The 19,965-nt window shown below is 37.0% G+C and overlaps 1 protein-coding gene across 1 annotated transcript in view; it reads right to left on the reverse strand.

Annotated features, from left to right (window-relative positions):
* The window catches only part of map4k5 (mitogen-activated protein kinase kinase kinase kinase 5), a 31,472-nt gene that overhangs the window by 5,235 nt on the left and 6,272 nt on the right, over nt 1-19,965 (reverse strand). Inside the window, exons 4-31 of the mRNA XM_079436570.1 lie at nt 10,717-10,807; nt 10,491-10,555; nt 10,343-10,398; nt 10,196-10,243; nt 10,046-10,088; nt 9,892-9,964; nt 8,846-8,977; nt 8,557-8,619; nt 8,326-8,407; nt 7,469-7,588; nt 7,173-7,251; nt 6,229-6,287; nt 5,906-5,973; nt 5,303-5,347; nt 5,066-5,108; nt 4,641-4,857; nt 4,260-4,345; nt 4,122-4,163; nt 3,886-3,970; nt 3,359-3,438; nt 3,205-3,265; nt 2,649-2,763; nt 1,533-1,591; nt 1,347-1,450; nt 1,044-1,221; nt 852-920; nt 652-744; nt 464-534 (exon numbers count right to left, since the gene is read on the reverse strand). Of these exons, the coding sequence (XP_079292696.1) occupies nt 464-534; nt 652-744; nt 852-920; nt 1,044-1,221; nt 1,347-1,450; nt 1,533-1,591; nt 2,649-2,763; nt 3,205-3,265; nt 3,359-3,438; nt 3,886-3,970; nt 4,122-4,163; nt 4,260-4,345; nt 4,641-4,857; nt 5,066-5,108; nt 5,303-5,347; nt 5,906-5,973; nt 6,229-6,287; nt 7,173-7,251; nt 7,469-7,588; nt 8,326-8,407; nt 8,557-8,619; nt 8,846-8,977; nt 9,892-9,964; nt 10,046-10,088; nt 10,196-10,243; nt 10,343-10,398; nt 10,491-10,555; nt 10,717-10,807 (2,327 nt within the window). The remainder of the gene's footprint in view (nt 1-463; nt 535-651; nt 745-851; nt 921-1,043; nt 1,222-1,346; nt 1,451-1,532; nt 1,592-2,648; nt 2,764-3,204; nt 3,266-3,358; nt 3,439-3,885; nt 3,971-4,121; nt 4,164-4,259; nt 4,346-4,640; nt 4,858-5,065; nt 5,109-5,302; nt 5,348-5,905; nt 5,974-6,228; nt 6,288-7,172; nt 7,252-7,468; nt 7,589-8,325; nt 8,408-8,556; nt 8,620-8,845; nt 8,978-9,891; nt 9,965-10,045; nt 10,089-10,195; nt 10,244-10,342; nt 10,399-10,490; nt 10,556-10,716; nt 10,808-19,965) is intronic.

Here is a 19,965-nt window from a genome sequence, read left to right on the forward strand (position 1 = left end):
TGAAAAATACAGATAAACTATACATTGCCGTAGTCGAGTGTTGATTGTATTTATTTTATCATTCAAAACGTTTATATCTTCTGTTTACTCAGTTACAGCGATAGCAATGCCTTTGTCCATATCCCTGGAGCCTCATGAGTTCCGTTACTTCTGTGACTGGATAAGTGGATTTTCTGTGCAAGGGTGCCTTCTGGCGTCCAGTATGAATGAAAAAGACATCATGTGTTTAGTGCTAATGGCTAATCCAATTATTAATTGGTAATATTTTTATTTTATTTTATTATAAGCATCGGTTCAGGCACCGGTACCGTTTTAAAAGTATCGATTTGGCACCGGTATAAAAATAAAAAAAATCCAAACAAACAATACCCAACCCTAGTGTTCACATCATAGATTTGAATGCTTGAACAGATGAAATAAATATATACTAATAATGCAATGTTGACACAATGTCTGCATTTACCTCGTTTGATTTGAAGTTCTTCCCTTGCATCCCATGTTTCCAGAAGGCCAGAACACTGTCCTGGAGACATACTGACAGAAACACACACACACACACACACACATAAGGTTACACACACCCATCAAACACACTACACAACAGAATAAAAGCATATCACAGCTGGATGAGCGTAGAAGTGGATCTCTCACCTACAGAGTCGACACAGAAATCGAAGCTCAGCTCAGACGCCAGTTTCTTATTAGACTTTAGCTTTCCCTGCAAGTTCACTATTTTTACGTTCTCTATACAAACAAAAGAAGAGACAACATTAGAATTATTCAATAATTTTTGTGTTTATGTTTGTAAAATAATGTTTATCAAGGTGTATGTGGAATGTTATTTCACTCACTGTCCAGGCACACAAGCACGGTGTCTCTCTCTAACTGCGTCACGTGGATCGCATCGACCTGGTTACCACCTACAAACAGATAAACATACACACCATCACGTTTTTTTAGTGGGTCCATTTGATAGTACTAAAAAGCGTGGTATAGGACATTATGAAGTAACAGAATAAACTGTGCTTGAGAGAGAGCAGTACCTGAGCCGATCTCAGTGAACCAGGACGAGCAGGAATTGAGGTTGATGGTCTGGAAGCGAACCACCTGTCCCGGCTCTGTGCCCTGACTGACCGCCACACACACCAGAGGAAACTCCTGCTCAGGGACCACCAGCATCTCAAACACACGCAGCGGACTTGGTAAAGGGAAATCAAAGTGCTGTGTGAAAGAGAGAGAGAGAGAGAGATTTAAAGCCTCCATGTCATATCTTTTGTTTTATTCAGTCTGGATTTAATTCAACTTTCCTACTGGTTTGCATATACAGTTTCTTTTGTGTGTCTAACCTTTATAAGCATGAATCTCTGCATGGGTTCGTACCACTGCAGCAAAACAATCCCAGACTGCAAAGCTCCACAGAGATACTTGTGACCTGTGTACGGATTCCGCACTGAAAGAAATAGAAAGTGAGCAGATGAAACTCAATCCGAGTGTGTGTGTGTTTGTACAGGAGTGTGTGTTTAAAGCTTTACCAATGCAACACTTGTGGCATCCCTTGGTGTCAGGGATCTTGGTGGTGAGAGCAAATCTCCTGTGAAGCAGACAACATGTTTTAAGTGTTAACTACAACAATTAAAAATAAATTTAGAAAAACTTAAATAAATCTGAAATTAAATAAAATATAAATATTAGATGAAAATCTTAAATTGTCATGAAACCCTAAAACACAATTTTTGAGATGTTAACAACAATAGCACTCATTTAGTCTATTATTAAGTTAAAAGTGGTTATTTTTTCCTTTTTTGTTCTTCCGGTTCAAAAAGCAAAGTTGAACCAACATCACAAAAAGTGACGTATATGCGTTAATTTGCAGTGGTGATTTGCTGCCGTGGCTAGCGAGTACAAGTCTACGTCATCAGGTTTCTGAGCTTCTCTCAGTATTATTCATGAGAATGAACTCTTATGATCCAATCACTGCACTGTATTACACGAGAGGATGTCTTACAGCGGAGAATTTAAATCTCATGAAGGAGCTAACATGCTGTCAGTTCATCTCTGTAAACATGACGTCACAATATTTAATATATAACAACACGTGCAGTGCACATGAGAGAGCAGTTTCTGTGCTGAATGCCGTGGTGAGTTTAACAACACTCGCTGCGCGGATCATAGTTCATATTCGAACCGGAGCAAGTGTTTCAAATTTTGTGAACATATTTCATATTCTCTTGTGCTCCAAACATGAACCAGCATCGTGTATGCGCACATATGTCTTCATCAAATGAAATACATGCAAATACAGCGATAGGTCTGATCATGATGATTGAACTTGCCGATATTCGACTGATAGTCGAATCGTATGTTTGGGGGCATGGTAAAAATACAATACCAAGAATCAAGTCAGACACGGTCATAATTACTGACGTTCACACACACAGGGAAAATGTGTAATGGACGACTCGCAGATACAAACGGGGTAAATAATGTTTAATGTTTTGATTAAAAGATCTAAGCTCTAAGTGTAACGGCACTTTCTTTAGGAATGGCTAACAACAATATTCATAGTGTTTCTTAATTTTATATTGCTAATAAAATCATGGCAAATATACTGTGAAATGTGCAAAAACTGTGTGTGTGTGTGTGTGTACCTGGGCAGTATCCTGTCAGGGAATCTGTGGGTGTGGAACTGAGTGGCCAGTCCAGGTTTCCTGAGCTGTTCAAACAGCCCAATCAGATTATGGGAATACAACTGAAACGTCTTCCCTTTAAACGAGAGATAACACACATCACATGCATACCAAACACAGGGTATGACTACACACAGGATATCCAACGTATGACACAATTCATATCGTTTGTGCTGATGAGAATGGAAAATGACGCCCCACAGAAATGAATAGTCATTACTCCCAGCACAAAGAAAAGCTGAGCTGTGTAGTTATGCAAGTTGAATCAAAATCAGTTTAAGAATGAGGCCAGAAAGATGATGTGATATTAGCTGTGTGCATGTGGGCCTAGAGGACAGAGGATTGACATTTTACCTTCTGATTATGGTGATTTAGGCATTAGAAGAGCCAGCAAGCAGTGAAATCAGCCGTGAACAGAGAGAAACAGACAGTCAGACAGACAGGGATCATGTAGGTACTGCAGAGAATCTCAGTAACAGAAAGACAGAAGAGCCGCTCCCACATCACTCTCACTCACCCGATAATGACATCAGATTATTATTGATTATGTACAGCCACGTGCATCGCCGTGGAAACAACTGAAACACATCAAAACAACAGGTTATGAGTTCATGGACCTGTTGTCTATTCAAGGACAAGGGTAAAGGTGAAAGTCAGAGTTTAGGCTGTACCTGCTCCATGGTGGCTTCATGTAGCTCATTAAGGTTCAGAGTATAGATTCCGTCTTCAGTGCCAAATATCAGATACTGGTCTAAAAAAAAACAACCAATAGTAGTAGTGTTTACAGGTAAAAAAAATATATATATACACTAAGCAGGACAACTGCTTTCAACACACAATTATATTAAGAATAAGCATATCAGAATAATTTCTGAAGGATCATGTGACTCTGAAGACTGGAGTAATGATGCTGAAAATTCAGCTTTGCATCACAATAAATTACATTATAAAAATTCATTATAACAAGTTATTTTAAATTTTAGCAATATTTAAAAATATTACTGCTTTACTGTATTTTTGATCAAATAAATCAGCCATTGTTGAGTATTAGAGACTTAAACTATACATAGAGAAGACATTAAAACATTATAAAAATCTTGTGCATTTAAAAAAAATTGACCCCAGACTTTTTATTACATATTCAAAATAGTATCAAATTTAATATCAGACAGACATTCATTGGTTACCGGCACTTTACCTTTAGTATCTGGGTGAATCCATGAAGTGGCACAGTTAATTTTAAGAGGACAACCATCAAAAACCTTTGAGAAACAAGCTCCCATCTGCAGACATGCAGAGAAGTAATGTGTGAGCTTATGACAGTCATAAAACAACAAATCAAAATAAAGGACTGATCAAATAGCTGTTAAATAGTGAGATTGGAAGATATTAGCATTTAGTTCAGCGTAAGTGATGTGTGATGATGTCACTCACCAGGACTTTAGGAGTGGGCGGCAGGCCGTTAATAGCAGGTTTCTATAAAAAGAGAACAGAAAAATGAGTAGAGCACAAGATTCTTTTCATGCGTCACACTCCTCTCGGCAAGACACATTCCCACACACACACACTCACAGGAAAATCTTTTCTCTCTTTCCTCTGCGGACGACCTGGAGGTGATTTTGAAACATCCCCATTTACGCTTTCGTCTGAGTCTTCCTCTATAGAAAGTAAAAGAGAGAAATTTGAAATATTCAGTAATTTATAATGATTTTGTAAAATATGTCATTCTGATTGGTCAACTTCAGTGGTCAAATATTTTTGTATATTGCACCACATCAGCAATATACACCAATTTCACCAGTTTCTTATTGGTGAGGATTATGGACTTCTTTTAGAAACATTCAAAATCTTTCTTAAATCAACATACTTTCCAATACATCTTTAATGAGAGTAGTACATGAACAGTATCTGCTTATAAAAATGATTTGGAGAATAAGTGTGTGTGTGTCTTACCATGGTCAGCGGTGTGTGAGAGCAGCCCTGGGCTGCTGATGCTCACAGACATGTAGTCTGAGTGGGTGTGTTCTGCGTTACTTCCTCTCTCAGGTGTGCTCTGTCTGCGAGACACTGGTAGAGGCCCGTTATCAGAGCCTGTGAACCTCCGCACCGTCTGAGCCCCGTCGCTCAAACCAAACTCATCGGACACACTGCTCGACCGAGCCTGAGAGGGCTGATAAGAATAAGAATTTTTTTTTTTTACTATCTGTGTCCTGTCCTGTTGCTGTCATTCTGTCGCACTGTGGAGCTACTGTCACTAAAACAAATTCCTCGTATATAATACCTGGCAATAAAGCTAATTCTGATTCTGAATTTCAAAAACACACCACTAAAAGAATTAATATAGACACTTGTACACTTATACACACACTCACAGTTACCTTAGGAGGAAGCGGTGGTGGCACTCCCTGTTTAAGAGTTGAACTGAGAGGGGGAGATGAAAGAGGGAAAAAGAACAGAATGACTTAATTGGTCTTTGCTTGTGATTAACCTTGCAAGTTTCACAGCACATATTTTTTCCATGTTGATTTTACAGAATATGATACCTTACAAACAAGCCCTAGAAGAATATAAAGTCTTTAAGATAATGTTCAAAGTGTAAGAGTAGCCACACTTACAGATCAACATCCTCAAAAGCATCTTCTAATGGAGCCAAGTGTCCTCTTCAGAGAAAGACAGAGAGAGAAATGGACAGAAAGAGTTAATTAGTTACTTTATTCAGAAACTGAATAATGGAACAAAATTTGTTCAACAAATATCACATTGTGCATTTTACCATTTACAACATTCATTTTTACTCATTTCCTTTAACACTAAAAAACACCAGCTTTTACTTTTATTTGGTGAGAGTTCATTTTAAACCCTGCTTGGAAGTTTCCTTGGTTCTGTTAAATAACAGCTACACAAACCAATTCTTTACCGTATAAACAACTCCTCCTCAACACTCTTCAGAAGACTCCTTCAGCGGAGGAGTGCACAAAAGGGAAAAGTAAAGGAAAACGGGGAAAATAAAGAACACAACAGAACAGTAAAGTAGAGAGAATGCAAGCAGAGCTCATGCGAGATTCTGCAGAAAGAAGGAAGTGCGTAGACTTGTGGGGGACGTCAGAGAAACGATGCAGACAGAACAGGGAAATGACTGCTTGCGGTGTTTTCATGCGGACGGCAGTAGCAGGAATCAAATTGTTCATAAAATCACAAAGAAAACCTTTAATGGTTACCTGGAGGTGATGGGACCTTCTGTGAACGGGCTCCAGGGGGAGGAGAAATCATTGTCCTTAGTTACATCCTGCAAAGAAAGAACCATATATAGACACTCCTTTTTAAAAACATGCAAGTCAGGTTTCATCGCATACCTGTTCTGGGCAAATAGTCAATTTACTCATGCAGATATTTGCATGGAAAATGTTTGGCTTTGAGCTTATCAAACAATGACACTAAGAATCTTATTGAACTCCAGCTTTATTCTGTAGTGTGTGTGTGTGTCTGTTTGATTAATATTAGTGATGTATTGACTATCTGGACTATGCAATGCTTCTCTCACCATCTCAGCACTTGCTTCAGTCTCCTTCCTCATGGGGGGCTCAAACTGAAGCCTATCAACTGAAATTACAGAGACGAGAGAAAACGTATTACTGCACTTCTTAACCTAGCATGCCACAGACAAGACAAAAACATTTCACCATCATTTATCTGCACTCTGCAATATTTCTAACATTCTGTTCAACACTACTGGGTTGCTTTGTACAAAAATCGTGACAAAGTTCAAGCTGAAGTCTAAACGTGTAGTACCACATCTCCACCACAGGAGGGGCGCAAGACTATGCATTTCTATCTGAACTAATAATAAGAGCTAAAACTCTTCAAGAGCAGAGTAAGACCAAGAGATGTCACTTATCATACATGAGGTCTGGAGTGTGTGGTGGCACATCACGTTCATCAGTAAAGGTCAAACACATGTTGAATTAGCTATCTAAACAAGGACATATGATAGACTTCTACAAGCCCATATCCCACATCCTAACCATAAATGAAAACTTTGTATTGTTAGAAAAAATAAATAAAAATGAGGACATCCCTGAATGTCCACAATGGAAGATATTTTCATATTAAACTCACATTTAGATTAATTTTCTTCTAAAAACCAACTCTATCTCTGTAACTAAAATTATAGAGTATGTCATCTTAAACCATCACAAATTCTCATCTGACAAATACAACAGATCAGTTACACAATCTTTAACCAGAGGCACCAGGCTCCTTGGGATCCTTACTCTGTTTGGATCCCAAGGAGTAACTTTTAGTAAAGCTATTACTTTACTTTGATGGTTAAGATGACCAGTATTATAGAATGAAATGTAAGTTTTCTAAGCCAGGTACTACATAGAGCACAAAAAATACGTTCTGCCAGCCAGTGTAACTGTTTTGGGGTTCATTGGGGATAGACAGCGAGACTCATAATCATGCTCAGGCCTGTGGCTGACGTACAGTTGATCTGAGACTGGGTCTTTTCAGCACGAGAGCTCCTGTTGTGGGTCGAGCGAATGGTGTGGCGCTCTGCAAGCGGCTGCGGACCAGAGAAAGAATCATAGTAAAACTATACCACAGACAATCGTTTGCACACATTTACCATTTAAAGTCATGCGCACTCACACTCATACACTGAAACTCTGACCCATTTACACACAAACTCACACACTAACAAAGAGCACATTTACATAATAACTTGCCATCTCTTTCATACATGCAAATGCACACACACATACGCAAAAGTCACAAGTTACCTCTAAGTCATCTTCATCTCCCTGACTGAAGTGAGATTGATGATTATCTGGGTTGTTCATCTTATCAAGTAGCTCTAAAGCTAACCGTCGACTCAAACCTGTCTGAGCCACAAATAAGTGCTGCATGCAAACACAGAGACAATGTAGTGTAAGAGGCTGCTTGTGATGTAGCCTATGTAACATTCAGACAAAAATAACAGAATAGAGGAACTTAATCAAGAAAATAATTCATATTGACGGAATGGACACAGGTGTGTGTTGAACACATTTTTAATATTACACATCTATGCATATTTTCGATTGTGATACTCTTACAGTAGCATACTGTGATTTAAACTACTGTTAAAAAATTTGGAGTCAGTAAGATTATGTTTATTTTTTTAACCATTTTCAATGTAGATAATATTAAGAAATGTTCTTGAGCACTAAATCTGCATACATTCAGATGATCATGTCATACTGATGAATAAAGTAATGGCTGCTGAAAATTCAGCTTTGCCATCAGAGAAATAAATTGCATTTTAAAATATAATTTAAAAAAGTTATTTCAAATTGTAATTATTCAAAACATTACTGATTTTACTTAATTTTTAATCAAATAAATACTGCTTTGGAAGCATAATATTCTTCTTTCAAGATACAGTATTGAGTTCAAGTGCACAATTCTCTGTTGCATGAGTTTATATTTCATTGCATGTGCAAATAAACTTCCACTAAATGAGTTAAAGAGCTGTACTGTGAGGAATCATTAACAGATAAAATGGAGAAATAAGGACATTTTTACTGAGAGCAGCTTAAAGAGCTGCACTGTGTGAAATCATAAACAGATAAAATAGAGATAGAGAGGAAATCTTTACCGAGAGCAGCTTCTCAGCTGTTGGTCTCTTCTTCGGGTTTTTGGTGAGGGAAATTTTTATAAAATTATGGAAGGCTGTAGACCTGTGGAAAAGCAAGACAGTTAAGACAGAAAGGGAAAGAAACAGGGACTGAAGATTTCATTTGTAAAACACTCATTCAGAACACACTCTATTTTTCTCTGTAACTCAAATATTCAAATATACACATACAAACAGGCCAGAGAGACTCACCATTTGGTCTTGTCCTTTAGCTTGGGTGGCTGGAAGTTGCTTTTAGACATCAGAAATAAAGCCCTGGACATACACACAAAAAGAAAGGAGGAGATCACAGAAAGATACAAATGTCTGAGCAATTTTATGAGAATTTGGTGGAAGTCTAATAGTTAATTATCTTGGCTCCAAACAAAGAGGATTTTCACACATAATTAATTTATTAAGATTCACTATAACTCTGGGCCCGGAGCAAACGCCTTGGTTAAAAACATGTCTGCTCATTGGCAAGAAGTATGTGTGTTTATACCTCATGGGATGGAGGTCAAACATGGGAGGCTGTAGTTCGGCCAGTTCTATGGATGTGATTCCAACAGCCCATATATCACACAGATGATTATAACCTCCATTCTTCTCCACTGCCGCCACCTCTGGAGCCATCCTATAAATATAAACACAGAGAAGACAAGAGACATAAACTACAGTTCAGAAGTGTTTTCTTTTTAAAAGAAGTGAATGCCTTCATTTAGCAAGGACGGGTTGCAATGTTGATAATAAGAAATGTTTCTTGAGAACCTAATCAGCATCTTAAAATGATCACGTAACACTGAAGTAAGAGCTGCTGAAAATTCAGCTTTACCATCACAGGAATAAATTACATTTTCAAATATATTAAAATAGAAAACAGGTATTTTACTTGCAATAATATTTCACAACATTTGTTTTAAGCTGTATTTTCAATCCATTAATTACAGCTTTGGTGAGCCTAGAAAAACAACTTAAGGTCTGATCAGACTATTTATGAGTGAGGGGAAACGGTTTCTAACATAACGGTGTAGTGGTGTGTGCTCAGTTATCAAAACTCTTCATGAACAGAAATACATACAAAGTCTGATTAAGTCACAAAACATTATAAACTGTTTACTGAAACTTGTAGAGATACATTTTTGTCTCATGAGCTGAACTTCACGTGCACTTTGTGTGTCTACCCTTGTCTAGCCAAATGTGTTGTCTCAACATTAGGTTATAGTTCACAGTCTCAACATTAGGTTATAGTTCACAGAGATCCTGAAGAAGCCATTCAATCTGAATAAGGCAATTATTGCCATGTTTGATAATTTCACTGTTTGAATTGTACCTCTGCTGTTCTTATGGTAGATTTTCATGATATATTCTGGATTATAAAATTGTACGCACATTCACAAATTCTTAGATGTTTTAAGATGATGTTATTCCTTTTTTTTTTACACATTTAATATTTTTTCCAGACTTTTCAAATGAACAGAGAGGTGAAAAGAATGTGTATACCAAGCATATTTAAATGTAGCTGCTTCATTTTCACAGAACAGGTCTTACCAGTAGGGCGTCCCAATGAAGGATTTCCTTTTTGCCATAGTGGCCGTTATTTTAGCAGCCACTCCAAAATCCGCTGCAAAACAGGAAGATTTTTTTAACATTCAAATTCAGTAACGCACAAAAACACCCTGCAATCATAGCGTGATCCTCTCACCTAATTTGACATCTCCATTGTCGGCGAGCAGAATATTCGCCCCCTATTGCACAATGAGTTGAGAGTTACTAACTGGCATTTGGAAGATAGTTTGAAACAGGTAGAACACCAAAGTAATGAACACATATACTGATTATAAAGCTGTATTACCTTGATGTCCCTGTGCATCTTGCCTTTGGAGTGCAGATAAGCGAGACCCTAAACACACACACTCAAATTAATTCAAGATGTTTAAAGGCTTTAATAATACAGCAGCATTAGATGTGAAAGATGTGAACCATGTTGGAAGGATCTTACCTGTAACGTCTCTCTGCACACATAGGCGATCTGAAGTTCAGAGAGCGGACCTGTAACTGATCATGTACACAAACACACACATATTTAGCAGAGACAGGATCAAAAAAAAAAAAGGAGGGTGTATATTTAACACACACAACCAATTTACCATGATAAATGTCTTGTAAGGATCCTCCGCCACAGTATTCCATACAAATCCACAACTTCTCACGGCTAGAAAAAAACAGAGAGAATCATAAATCTTTAAGATTAAATATGGGGCATTTAAATATATCTTTAATCTTTTAAATATCTGAAATCTTATGTTTTATAATCTCAATCAAATTAAGGCATCTAAAATATTTTATTTATAAACAAATCCATTTATTTGTTACCAGAGGTAGCTGCCAAAGTAAGCCACAATGTTGTGATGGGTGCATTCCTTCACCATAAAAATCTCTTGCTGGATGATTGAGAAATCATCACCTAAAAGTGAGAGGAATCAATATATGAGAGCAGTATAAATTAAACAGTGAAAAGAATCAGATATGGACAGCAGATGGCTGGATCTGAGATGGATTATGATCATGAAATGAGGGAGAACTCGTGTCAGTTTTCATTTACTTCTCCTGAGCAGATTTTTGTGATTTAGCTACCACACAAAAAAGACTTACAAAGCTGGAACTCATTCACTCTTTGATCTCTTCACCCCCCTCATCTCTAATGCTACATAAAGCCTGCCAGTGTGATGGGTTTCCCCCCCGTCTCTTCCAATAATACAGATAATTAGCTTAACTTCCTTCTGAATCTGTGTTAATACCAACACACGTCATGACAACACTCAGGTCTCTTCACAAATTAATCTTCTAAACATTCAAAGTATAATTTATGACTAGCATATTTGCCTGATGTGCAATTATTCCTATTATTTGTTTCAGATGGAGTTGAACTGGAGTTTGTGGATTTATGAACACTTTATAGCATTCTATTTTCCAGAGAGAAAAAAGAAACGATACACTAAAGAGGGCAGATTTATGTACACACCTTATTTGTTCCACCACAGGACCACTTAATATAAAAATAAAAAATAAAATCTCAAGTCAAATACTTCAATGTATCATGATGTGAAAAATAAAAGAAAGATGCTATCAGCCAAACTCACACACCTGTAACTTCACAACCTGCTTTGTTAAAGGAGTGACTCACACACCTTTATGTTTTAAACAGCTTTCATTCATCGTGTGACTCAAAGACCTGGCATTTTTGCACATGATCTATTTATGACTTAATGGCTGTTACAGTTAATACTGCATTGTTTTCTGTAGGTGGTGCTGCTTCCTGAATATAAGAATTGTTCATCCTGATGCCCTCAGAATCTCTTGATCTATTCATGACAGCAGAAAATCCCATCACTCATGATAGCATTCTTTTTTCATAGATAAAAAAGAAAATACAAATATGGAGAAATGTGTCTTCCCTTAAAAATATACAACAAAGTGAAATATGAATAACTAGATTCTTAAGTAAGATCATTACATTGAAAAACTGCTTTTAAATATGAAGACAGAGGTAGTGTAGTTTCCAAAAACAGCCTTTCGATATGTTGTATAACCTCAACCCAATAATGGATGTTAACCGGCTCTAGACACTTCTCCATTCTGCTGCAGATCTTTAACTTAGAAACTCGCACACAAAACACAACCACCTGTGTTTCACACCGACTCTATGATGAGACACAGAAAAATAACTTTGCGGTCAGAATAGTAATGACTGAAAGGTGCAATCAATCACACCTTTGCATTTAACATTAGCATCACAGTGTATGTGTGTGTGTGACAAACAAGAATAAGCATAGCTATGAAGTCAAGCCTACCAGCTCTGACCACTTCCTCTCCGCTCAAGACAAACAGGCCATGGCCAAGAGTATGTGTCTGTGAGATAATGTAAGCCTGTGTGTGTCAAAGACAGCAGCAGGGCCTGAGGGTTTGTCTGCTGAAAGCTGAACTCCGCTTCCTCTGAGCTTGATGCACTTCTCAGAAAACAAGTTGTTAGTATTTAGTAGTGTCAGATGTAATAAATCAAGCTAGCCATGACTAAACCCGTCCCCTTTTCCTACAATCACCCAGCTCCTCGATCTTTTGGATTAGAATTCCCACATGCACAAAACTAATTACAATTTGGAGGAGGATATGCCACTCTATAAGATTATCACTGTAATTCATCATCATTATACAACCATTTAAATTGACATGATGGACATTCTTTACAAATATAACAAATGTCCTGAATTCACACAGTAATGCAGATTTTAAAATGAACATTCCTGTCAAATGTTTTTAAGAAATAGTTCCCCTAATAATGAGAATTCTGTCATCACCTACACACCATTTGTAGTGGATCCCACTGACATTCTTTAAAATACACTATAGTTCAAGTATTACAGTAATATTGTAAAACTAAACTAGTATCAGCTAATATACTGGAATTTATATAAAAGAGATCAAAGAAAGGCTGCAAGAATAAGCCCACAAAATGCTTTGGGAAACACATGATCTAAACCTTTTAATGAATTTAAGCTATTATTTTTTTTATCTTTATAATTTTCTTTAAAGACTCGGGTTGATTTGATTGAATTGATATTAATTCAAAACTTATAATTTATACATTATTAACGATTCGTCCAGCAAACGTTAAAATCAGTATATCTTAATTTTGTTTATCTTACTTCGTGGCCAACGATGAAACAAACAAAATAGTAATTTATCAATTTTGAGCAAGGTAAACGAGATCTTTGGCAGATGTTTAGACTTGAAAATTACACAGCACAAGGATTCTTTATAAATGAAAAAGTTAATTTGCTAACTGTTACTCTACGACACATAACTAAGCTAAATAAAAAAAACACACTCATTTCAGGAAATGAGTTAATGCGATTTGAAGAAAGTTTAAGTCTAGCATTCTTTTGCTATTTCATCAATTCAACTGAAGGAAGGTCACAAGCAGAGATTTGGCTATCTTTGACTGCATACAGATCAATTCACCAGTTTCCAGCAAAAATGGAGATTTGTTTGTTTACTTGCACTGAGTTGAGTTGACAGCTGATCTTCAGTTGCATTTGTCTTTCCTGGTTGGGAAACCTCCGGGGCTTCTGATTGGCTGCTGAAGTCGTCGTTGCGTGACGCGTTTCCAGGGACGCCCTTTTGTGATAGGTTGGTTTCTTTGTGACGTGATGATGCTCTGGAAAGCTCGTAGGAAGTCTGTTTGCAGCGACTCAGCTTTTAAAGTCTCTTCAGTCAGAAGTTCCAACGAGTCAGTTCTGAAGTTCTTCGTTCTGATGTCTCTTAGCCTGATGTTATGGCTGTGAGCGCTTCGCAGCGTGATCAGTGAGACAAAGCCAAAGTTTTTGTGCAAGCAAGCGAGCAACGAGCTTTGTGTCAAGTTTTAGCAGGCTGATTTCAGTCCACCCACTAGATGCTTCTTCCAATCAAATTATCATCATACTGTTTTCCTTTGGACACAAAACTTAATCTAATCTTTGATCTTCATGTGATAATCTCCACAATGGCGACCAGGCTGACGCGAAGGAGAAGAATTGTTGAATAAAGTCATTATTTTTGTTTTCTTTACACACAAAGTATTCTTGTAGCTTCATAAAATGAGGGTTGAACCACTGATGTCACATGGAATATTTTAATGATCTCCTTACTACGTTTCTGTGCCTTGACTGTGGTAGGACCCTTGCTGTCTATGGAGTTTCAGAGAGCTCTCGGACTGCACCAAACATTTCTGAATTTGTGTTCCGAAGATAAACAGAGATCTTACAGATTTGGAATTAGGGATGCAACGATTATAGATTTTGCTGGTACGATTATTGTCTGATGAATAATCACGGTTTTACGATTATGACGATTATTAGGCATTTATTCATTTCCCAACATTAATAATGTATAAAATCACATGAACACTCTTTAGATGTTAAAGTGTTATTTATTGCTGGCTTTTGAAACAGAAATAACACAGTAACCAACAATACAGCACAAAATAATAATAAACAAACAACAAACAAAAGTCCATCTATCCCATTAGAATTAAAAAAGGTTTCTCTTTTGAAAATAATGAACGAAAGAACAATAGGTAGGTCCCATTTGTTAACATTAGTTAAAGCAGGTTAACATTAACTAAAAATGTGCAATAGCTAATTGTTGCAGTAGTTAATATTCTTTGTTAATGTTGATTAATAAAAAATACAACTATGTTAGTTAATGTTAGCTCCATTGAATTATATTAAGACAACTTTTGATTTTATAATGTATTATTAAAAGTTGAAATTAAGATAGCATTATTAATAAATGCAGTCATTGAAGTGAAGTGAAGTGACATTCAGCCAAGTATGGTGACCCATACTCGGAATTCGTGCTCTGCATTTAACCCATCCAACGTGCACACACACAGCACTGAACACACACACACAGCAGTGAACACACACACACACAGCAGTGAACACGCACACCGTGAACATACACCCGGAGCAGTGGGCAGCCATTTTATGCTGCAGCGCCCGGGGAGCAGTTGGGGGTTCGGTGCCTTGCTCAAGGGCACCTCAGTCGTGGTATTGAGGGTGGAGAGAGCGCTGGACATTCACTCCCCCCACCTACAATCCCTGCCGGCCGGAGACTCGAACCCACAACCTTCGGATTACAAGTCCGACTCTCTAACCATTAGGCCACGACTTCCCACGTATTGTGTTTTTCATGTTAACTAATGGAACTTGTGTTACTGAACAATAATAACGAATCAGTCGTTGATATATAGATAGGCCCACTGTTCTCTATAGATCAGTGGATGGGCCATGTTTTAGCTTAGAAAACATGTTTGAAAATAAATAGCTCATTAAGTCTTTAAGTAAGAATTATTTGATGCTATTGTGAAGACTAAAGCGAATATAAATATCTAAATGACTGCGAGTGTGAAACATTATTTACACAGTTTCAGGAAAGTAGAGCAGCGGATTTATTTACTGGGTTACCGGGGTAACGGCAGCGCCCTCTAGTGGCGAATGTGCGTCATTCAGCGCGGCTTCACTTTAACTCGCTCCGCTTTTCTTCTCATCTGTGCTCATTTAAATTAAAACGTTGCCTTTTTAAAGTTCTAAAGTAATCATATGAGGCTGCATCGCAATTTTTCCATAAACAGAATAAATTAATACGTTTGTTATAGGCTACTGTATAAGTTAGGTTGTTTTGTATTCGCACTTGTGCTCAGTTCGCACACATCTATTTTTAGTCGCAAATGCGAGTGAAATACTCGCACTGTCGAGCCCTGCACACTACTATCCACAGGCATTTCTTTGGTGGAAATAAAGCTTCGCTGTTTAGTCCCTCTGTCACTAATATAATTAGTGTAGTAGCCTCAGTGTCTCTGATAAGCACGTAATTTTAAGCTGGTGCACCACTAGTGTGACTTTGTTTTCATTTTGCACAAGCTGCAACAGTTCAGTTGCGTGCAACAGAAACACTCGGTTTTGCGAAACCTTTACGATTAATTAACCGTGACGTTTTAAAGCGCGGTTAATTGCGGAACCGGTTAATCGCTGCATCCCTATTTGGAATGACAAGTGGATGAGTAATTAATGACATAATTTTCATTTTTGGGTGAACTATCCCTTTAATTTCTAAAAAAAAAAAACCTGACACCAACCTTTTGAATAGTAAAGTATCTTAGACTATAATTACAGCATAATACATGTGGTTTGTCTTCAAAGGAGATAATTCCATGTAGAATTGTGTGGTTTCCAAACAATTTGTTTGTCTTTTTTTTTTTATTGTCTTGTACAAGGAACAGTTTAGGTAAACTCTAACTATTGGTGTAACAATGTGAAACATCTGGGTACAAACTTAAAACTAGATAAACTAGTCATTTGACTTTTGTGAAGAAGCTTCACTTATCTTGAGACATTCATATGCAAATATAACGCCACTTATCAGATCTCTTTAAATTTTCTGTCGACAAAACATTACCGGATTTTAGACAAAAACTAGTAACAGCTATCTAATATATTGGAATTTATATAAAAGAGATCAAAGAAAGGCTGCAAGAATAGCCCACAAAATGCTTCGGGAAACACATGATCTAAACCTATTAGCCAGCTGTTTGTGATAAATTTAGAACTGAAAGCATCAGCAAATGAATCCCAAATTAAAAGTCCTCCACAGGGGAAAACATTATTTAATCTCATTCACAATTAATGACTTCATAATATTTAGTCATGCTCTGTATATTTTATAATTGGGATTCATATATAACATTTCCACAAACCAAACTATGACAAAAACCACCCATCCGCTCTCAGCAGTGGAACGAGAGCCCAGACTTCCACAGTAAGAAATGCTCTCGACAGACTTCCCACTGTTTAGTTGCTACGCTCTGATTGGATCGTTTCTAGGGGGTGGAGTGTTAAAAAGTCAATGAAAAAAAAAAAAATCTGTCCTCTACATCAACAAGTGTGTCTCAGCTCAATCGAAGTTGTTTTTTGTCGAAGTTTTTTTCCTGCAGCAGGGTAAGAGTGTGGCTAGTGCAACAGAAGTTGTGAATACAGTCAGCTTTTCAGTTCTCCATGAGAAACCGTTGGTGGTCACACGCAACTCTGCACAAACACACACACAAAAACTGCAGCTGATGGGCTGCTTTTAAAGACAACTGCTAAACATACATGAATGAGTCATCTTTCTAAAAAGGCAAATGCACACAAGAGCTCACACCTGCTTTCCAGGTGGATATCAGATTCTGCCTGTTTTTCAAGCACACTTGGTCCAGATGTTCCTCTCAATAACTTCAGATGACTGATTTCACAAGTCACTGAATCACTAACAGAACAAACAAATGACAACCAACTGAAGGAATCTGACAACCAATCAACAGCATAATGTGATCTGACGCTATCTGACAAAACAAATGCACATGTCACCGAATTCACTATAAAAGGTCATTCGGCCTCTTTGAGCAGACGTGTTGGAGATTGTTACGTTAGAATTCAAGCAATCAGAAAGGAAACTTGTATAGCTTCATTCTCTACAAAGTCTTCTCAATCCAAACCAGTCACTGCCAAAGATTTAACATTTCTTCAGGAACCGCCCAAGCAATATGTCAGGGGGTTGAGGCAAATTTATAGGTGAATTCACTTTTCTCCCTATATGACTGTGCCTTCATATCCTGTATACAAGATGTGAAACATTTGTCTCAGATGTGAAAAAGTTTCAAACATGGGTGTACAAACCTGTTCCTAGAGGGCCACTGCCCTGCAGTGTTTCGCTCCAACCCTAATTAAACACACCTGAACCAGCTAATCAAGGTCTTCAGACGGTTGTGGCTAGAAGGGATACAGCTATGGTCGGAAACAAACAATCAATTAAATTTTCTACCTATTAGATTGTGTTTTAACTTCTACACCTACCCCAACCCTAAACCTACCCCTTACAATAATGCAAATACAGTAATTATTGTTGATCAGCATGACAAAAATTACACTATATATTGATGTGTGCAAGTCCAGTAGCTGCAGCTATATCCCTTCTAGCCTTAACCTTCAGACAGACTAGAAACTGCCAGCCAAGTGTGTTGGAGCTGGTTGAAGTTTAACTCTACAGGACGCTGGCCCTCCAGGAGCAGGATTGGACACCTCTGGTCTCAAAAATGTGACCAAACTGATCTGTGCAGTATGGAGAAAACATATTGGTAACACTTTAGAATAGGGAACACTTATTCACGTTATATACGACTTTTCCCTCAAATTCCTAATTTGCTGTTTATTAATAGTAATTTAGTTGTTAAGTTTAGGTATTGGGTAGGATTAGAGATGTAGAATAAGGTCATTTAGAATAGGGCATTAATATGTGTTTAATTACTACTAATAAATGGCTAATTTTCTAGTAATATGCACAAATAAAGTGTTACCAACATATTTGAGGATTATTTGACAGTACAGTGCTCCCAACTAAACTTTAGACTTTTTTTATTTTTTACCTAGAACGAGTATACTAGAGATGTTCAAATCTACATTTTTCATTCGTTATTTTAAAATCAACTGGGTCCTGTATAATAAAGCTGTGCCATGTCCACCAGTCCCTTCAATAAAGTGACTAGCAGATATTAAACTATATGGCTGTAAACTTCTTGCACAAAACTATCAAAGTATTCACTAAAGTGTGGCACAAAACTACTATGCTAAAACACTCTTCAGAGAAGTTGCAACTTGCAATTATGAGAATTTATTTTCTGTTGTAAACAGAAAGTCAAAGGCACAATTTGACTATAATAATAATAATAATAAATAAATAAAATTATGGTTGTTATTATTATTAGTAAATATTAAAATATTAAACTAAAGAAATATTACTATTGTGCCAAATAAAACTATTAAACAAAACAAGAAATATTACTATTGTAAAACTTTACAGTGGAATAAAAAAAACTATTCAAGAAAAACAGTATAACAATAAGAATTTACATTTACATTACATTTATGCATTTAGCAGACGCTTTTATCCAAAGCGACTTACATTGCATTCAAGTTACAGTTTTTTTTTTTACATTTTATCAGCTCTTGCTTTCCCTGGGAATCGAACCCATGACCTTGGCGTTGCCATGACTATTTGAGCTACAGGAAAGCCTAAATAATAAATTGTATAGTACAACTGTAAAATTACAATACAATTGTCTGCTTACAATTGTCAATACAATTGTCTAAAAAAGGTCATTCGGCCTCTTTGAGCAGACGTGTTGGAGATTGTTACGTTAGAATTCAAGCAATCAGAAAGGAAACTTCATTCTCTACAAAGTCTTCTCAATCCAAACCAGTCACTCAGTGGGAAAAATGGTGAACTGATAGTTAAGCTTAGTGAAAAGGGATGCCAAAGATTTAAGGGTTGAGGCAAATTTATAGGTGAATTCACTTTTCTCCCTATATGACTGTGCCTTCATATCCTGTTTTGTGGTTTTATACGAGATGTGAAACATTTGTCTCAGATGTGAAAAAGTCTCAAACATGGGTGTTCAAACCTGTTCCTAGAGGGCCACTGCCCTGCAGTGTTTAGCTCTCATTTTTTTTGACAGAAAACTGCCAAAATTGATGATTGTAATTTCCAAATGCATGTTATAAGCATCCCAAACATGAAGCACATGCAGAGATGAACTTGTGTCGACCAGCAATCCAACCGCTCCGAGACACTGAAAACACCAGATTATGAGCTGCTCATATGAAAACGATCATAGTGCCGCACTTTACTCTGAAGCATGCAATGCATATATTTACGTAAAACCTTTGTAATCTGATAATCACACAAAGCCATATCGTTATTTCGGTTAACTGTACAGCTTTATAGCTGATCATCCTATATTAATAAATACATTTTAACTATATATATATATATATATATATATATATATATATATATATGTGTGTGTGTGTGTGTGTGTGTGTGTGTGTGTGTGTGACCCTGCACCACAAAACCAGTCTTAAGTGTACATTTTTCGAAATTGAGATTTACACATCATCTGAAAGCTTTCCATTGATGTATGGCTTGTTAGGATCGGACAATATTTGGCTGAGATACAACTATTTGGAAATCTGGAATCTGAGGGTGCAAAAA

This window comes from Barbus barbus (genome assembly GCF_936440315.1).
Source record: "Barbus barbus genome assembly, chromosome: 16".
In the NCBI taxonomy this organism is placed as follows: domain Eukaryota; kingdom Metazoa; phylum Chordata; class Actinopteri; order Cypriniformes; family Cyprinidae; genus Barbus; species Barbus barbus.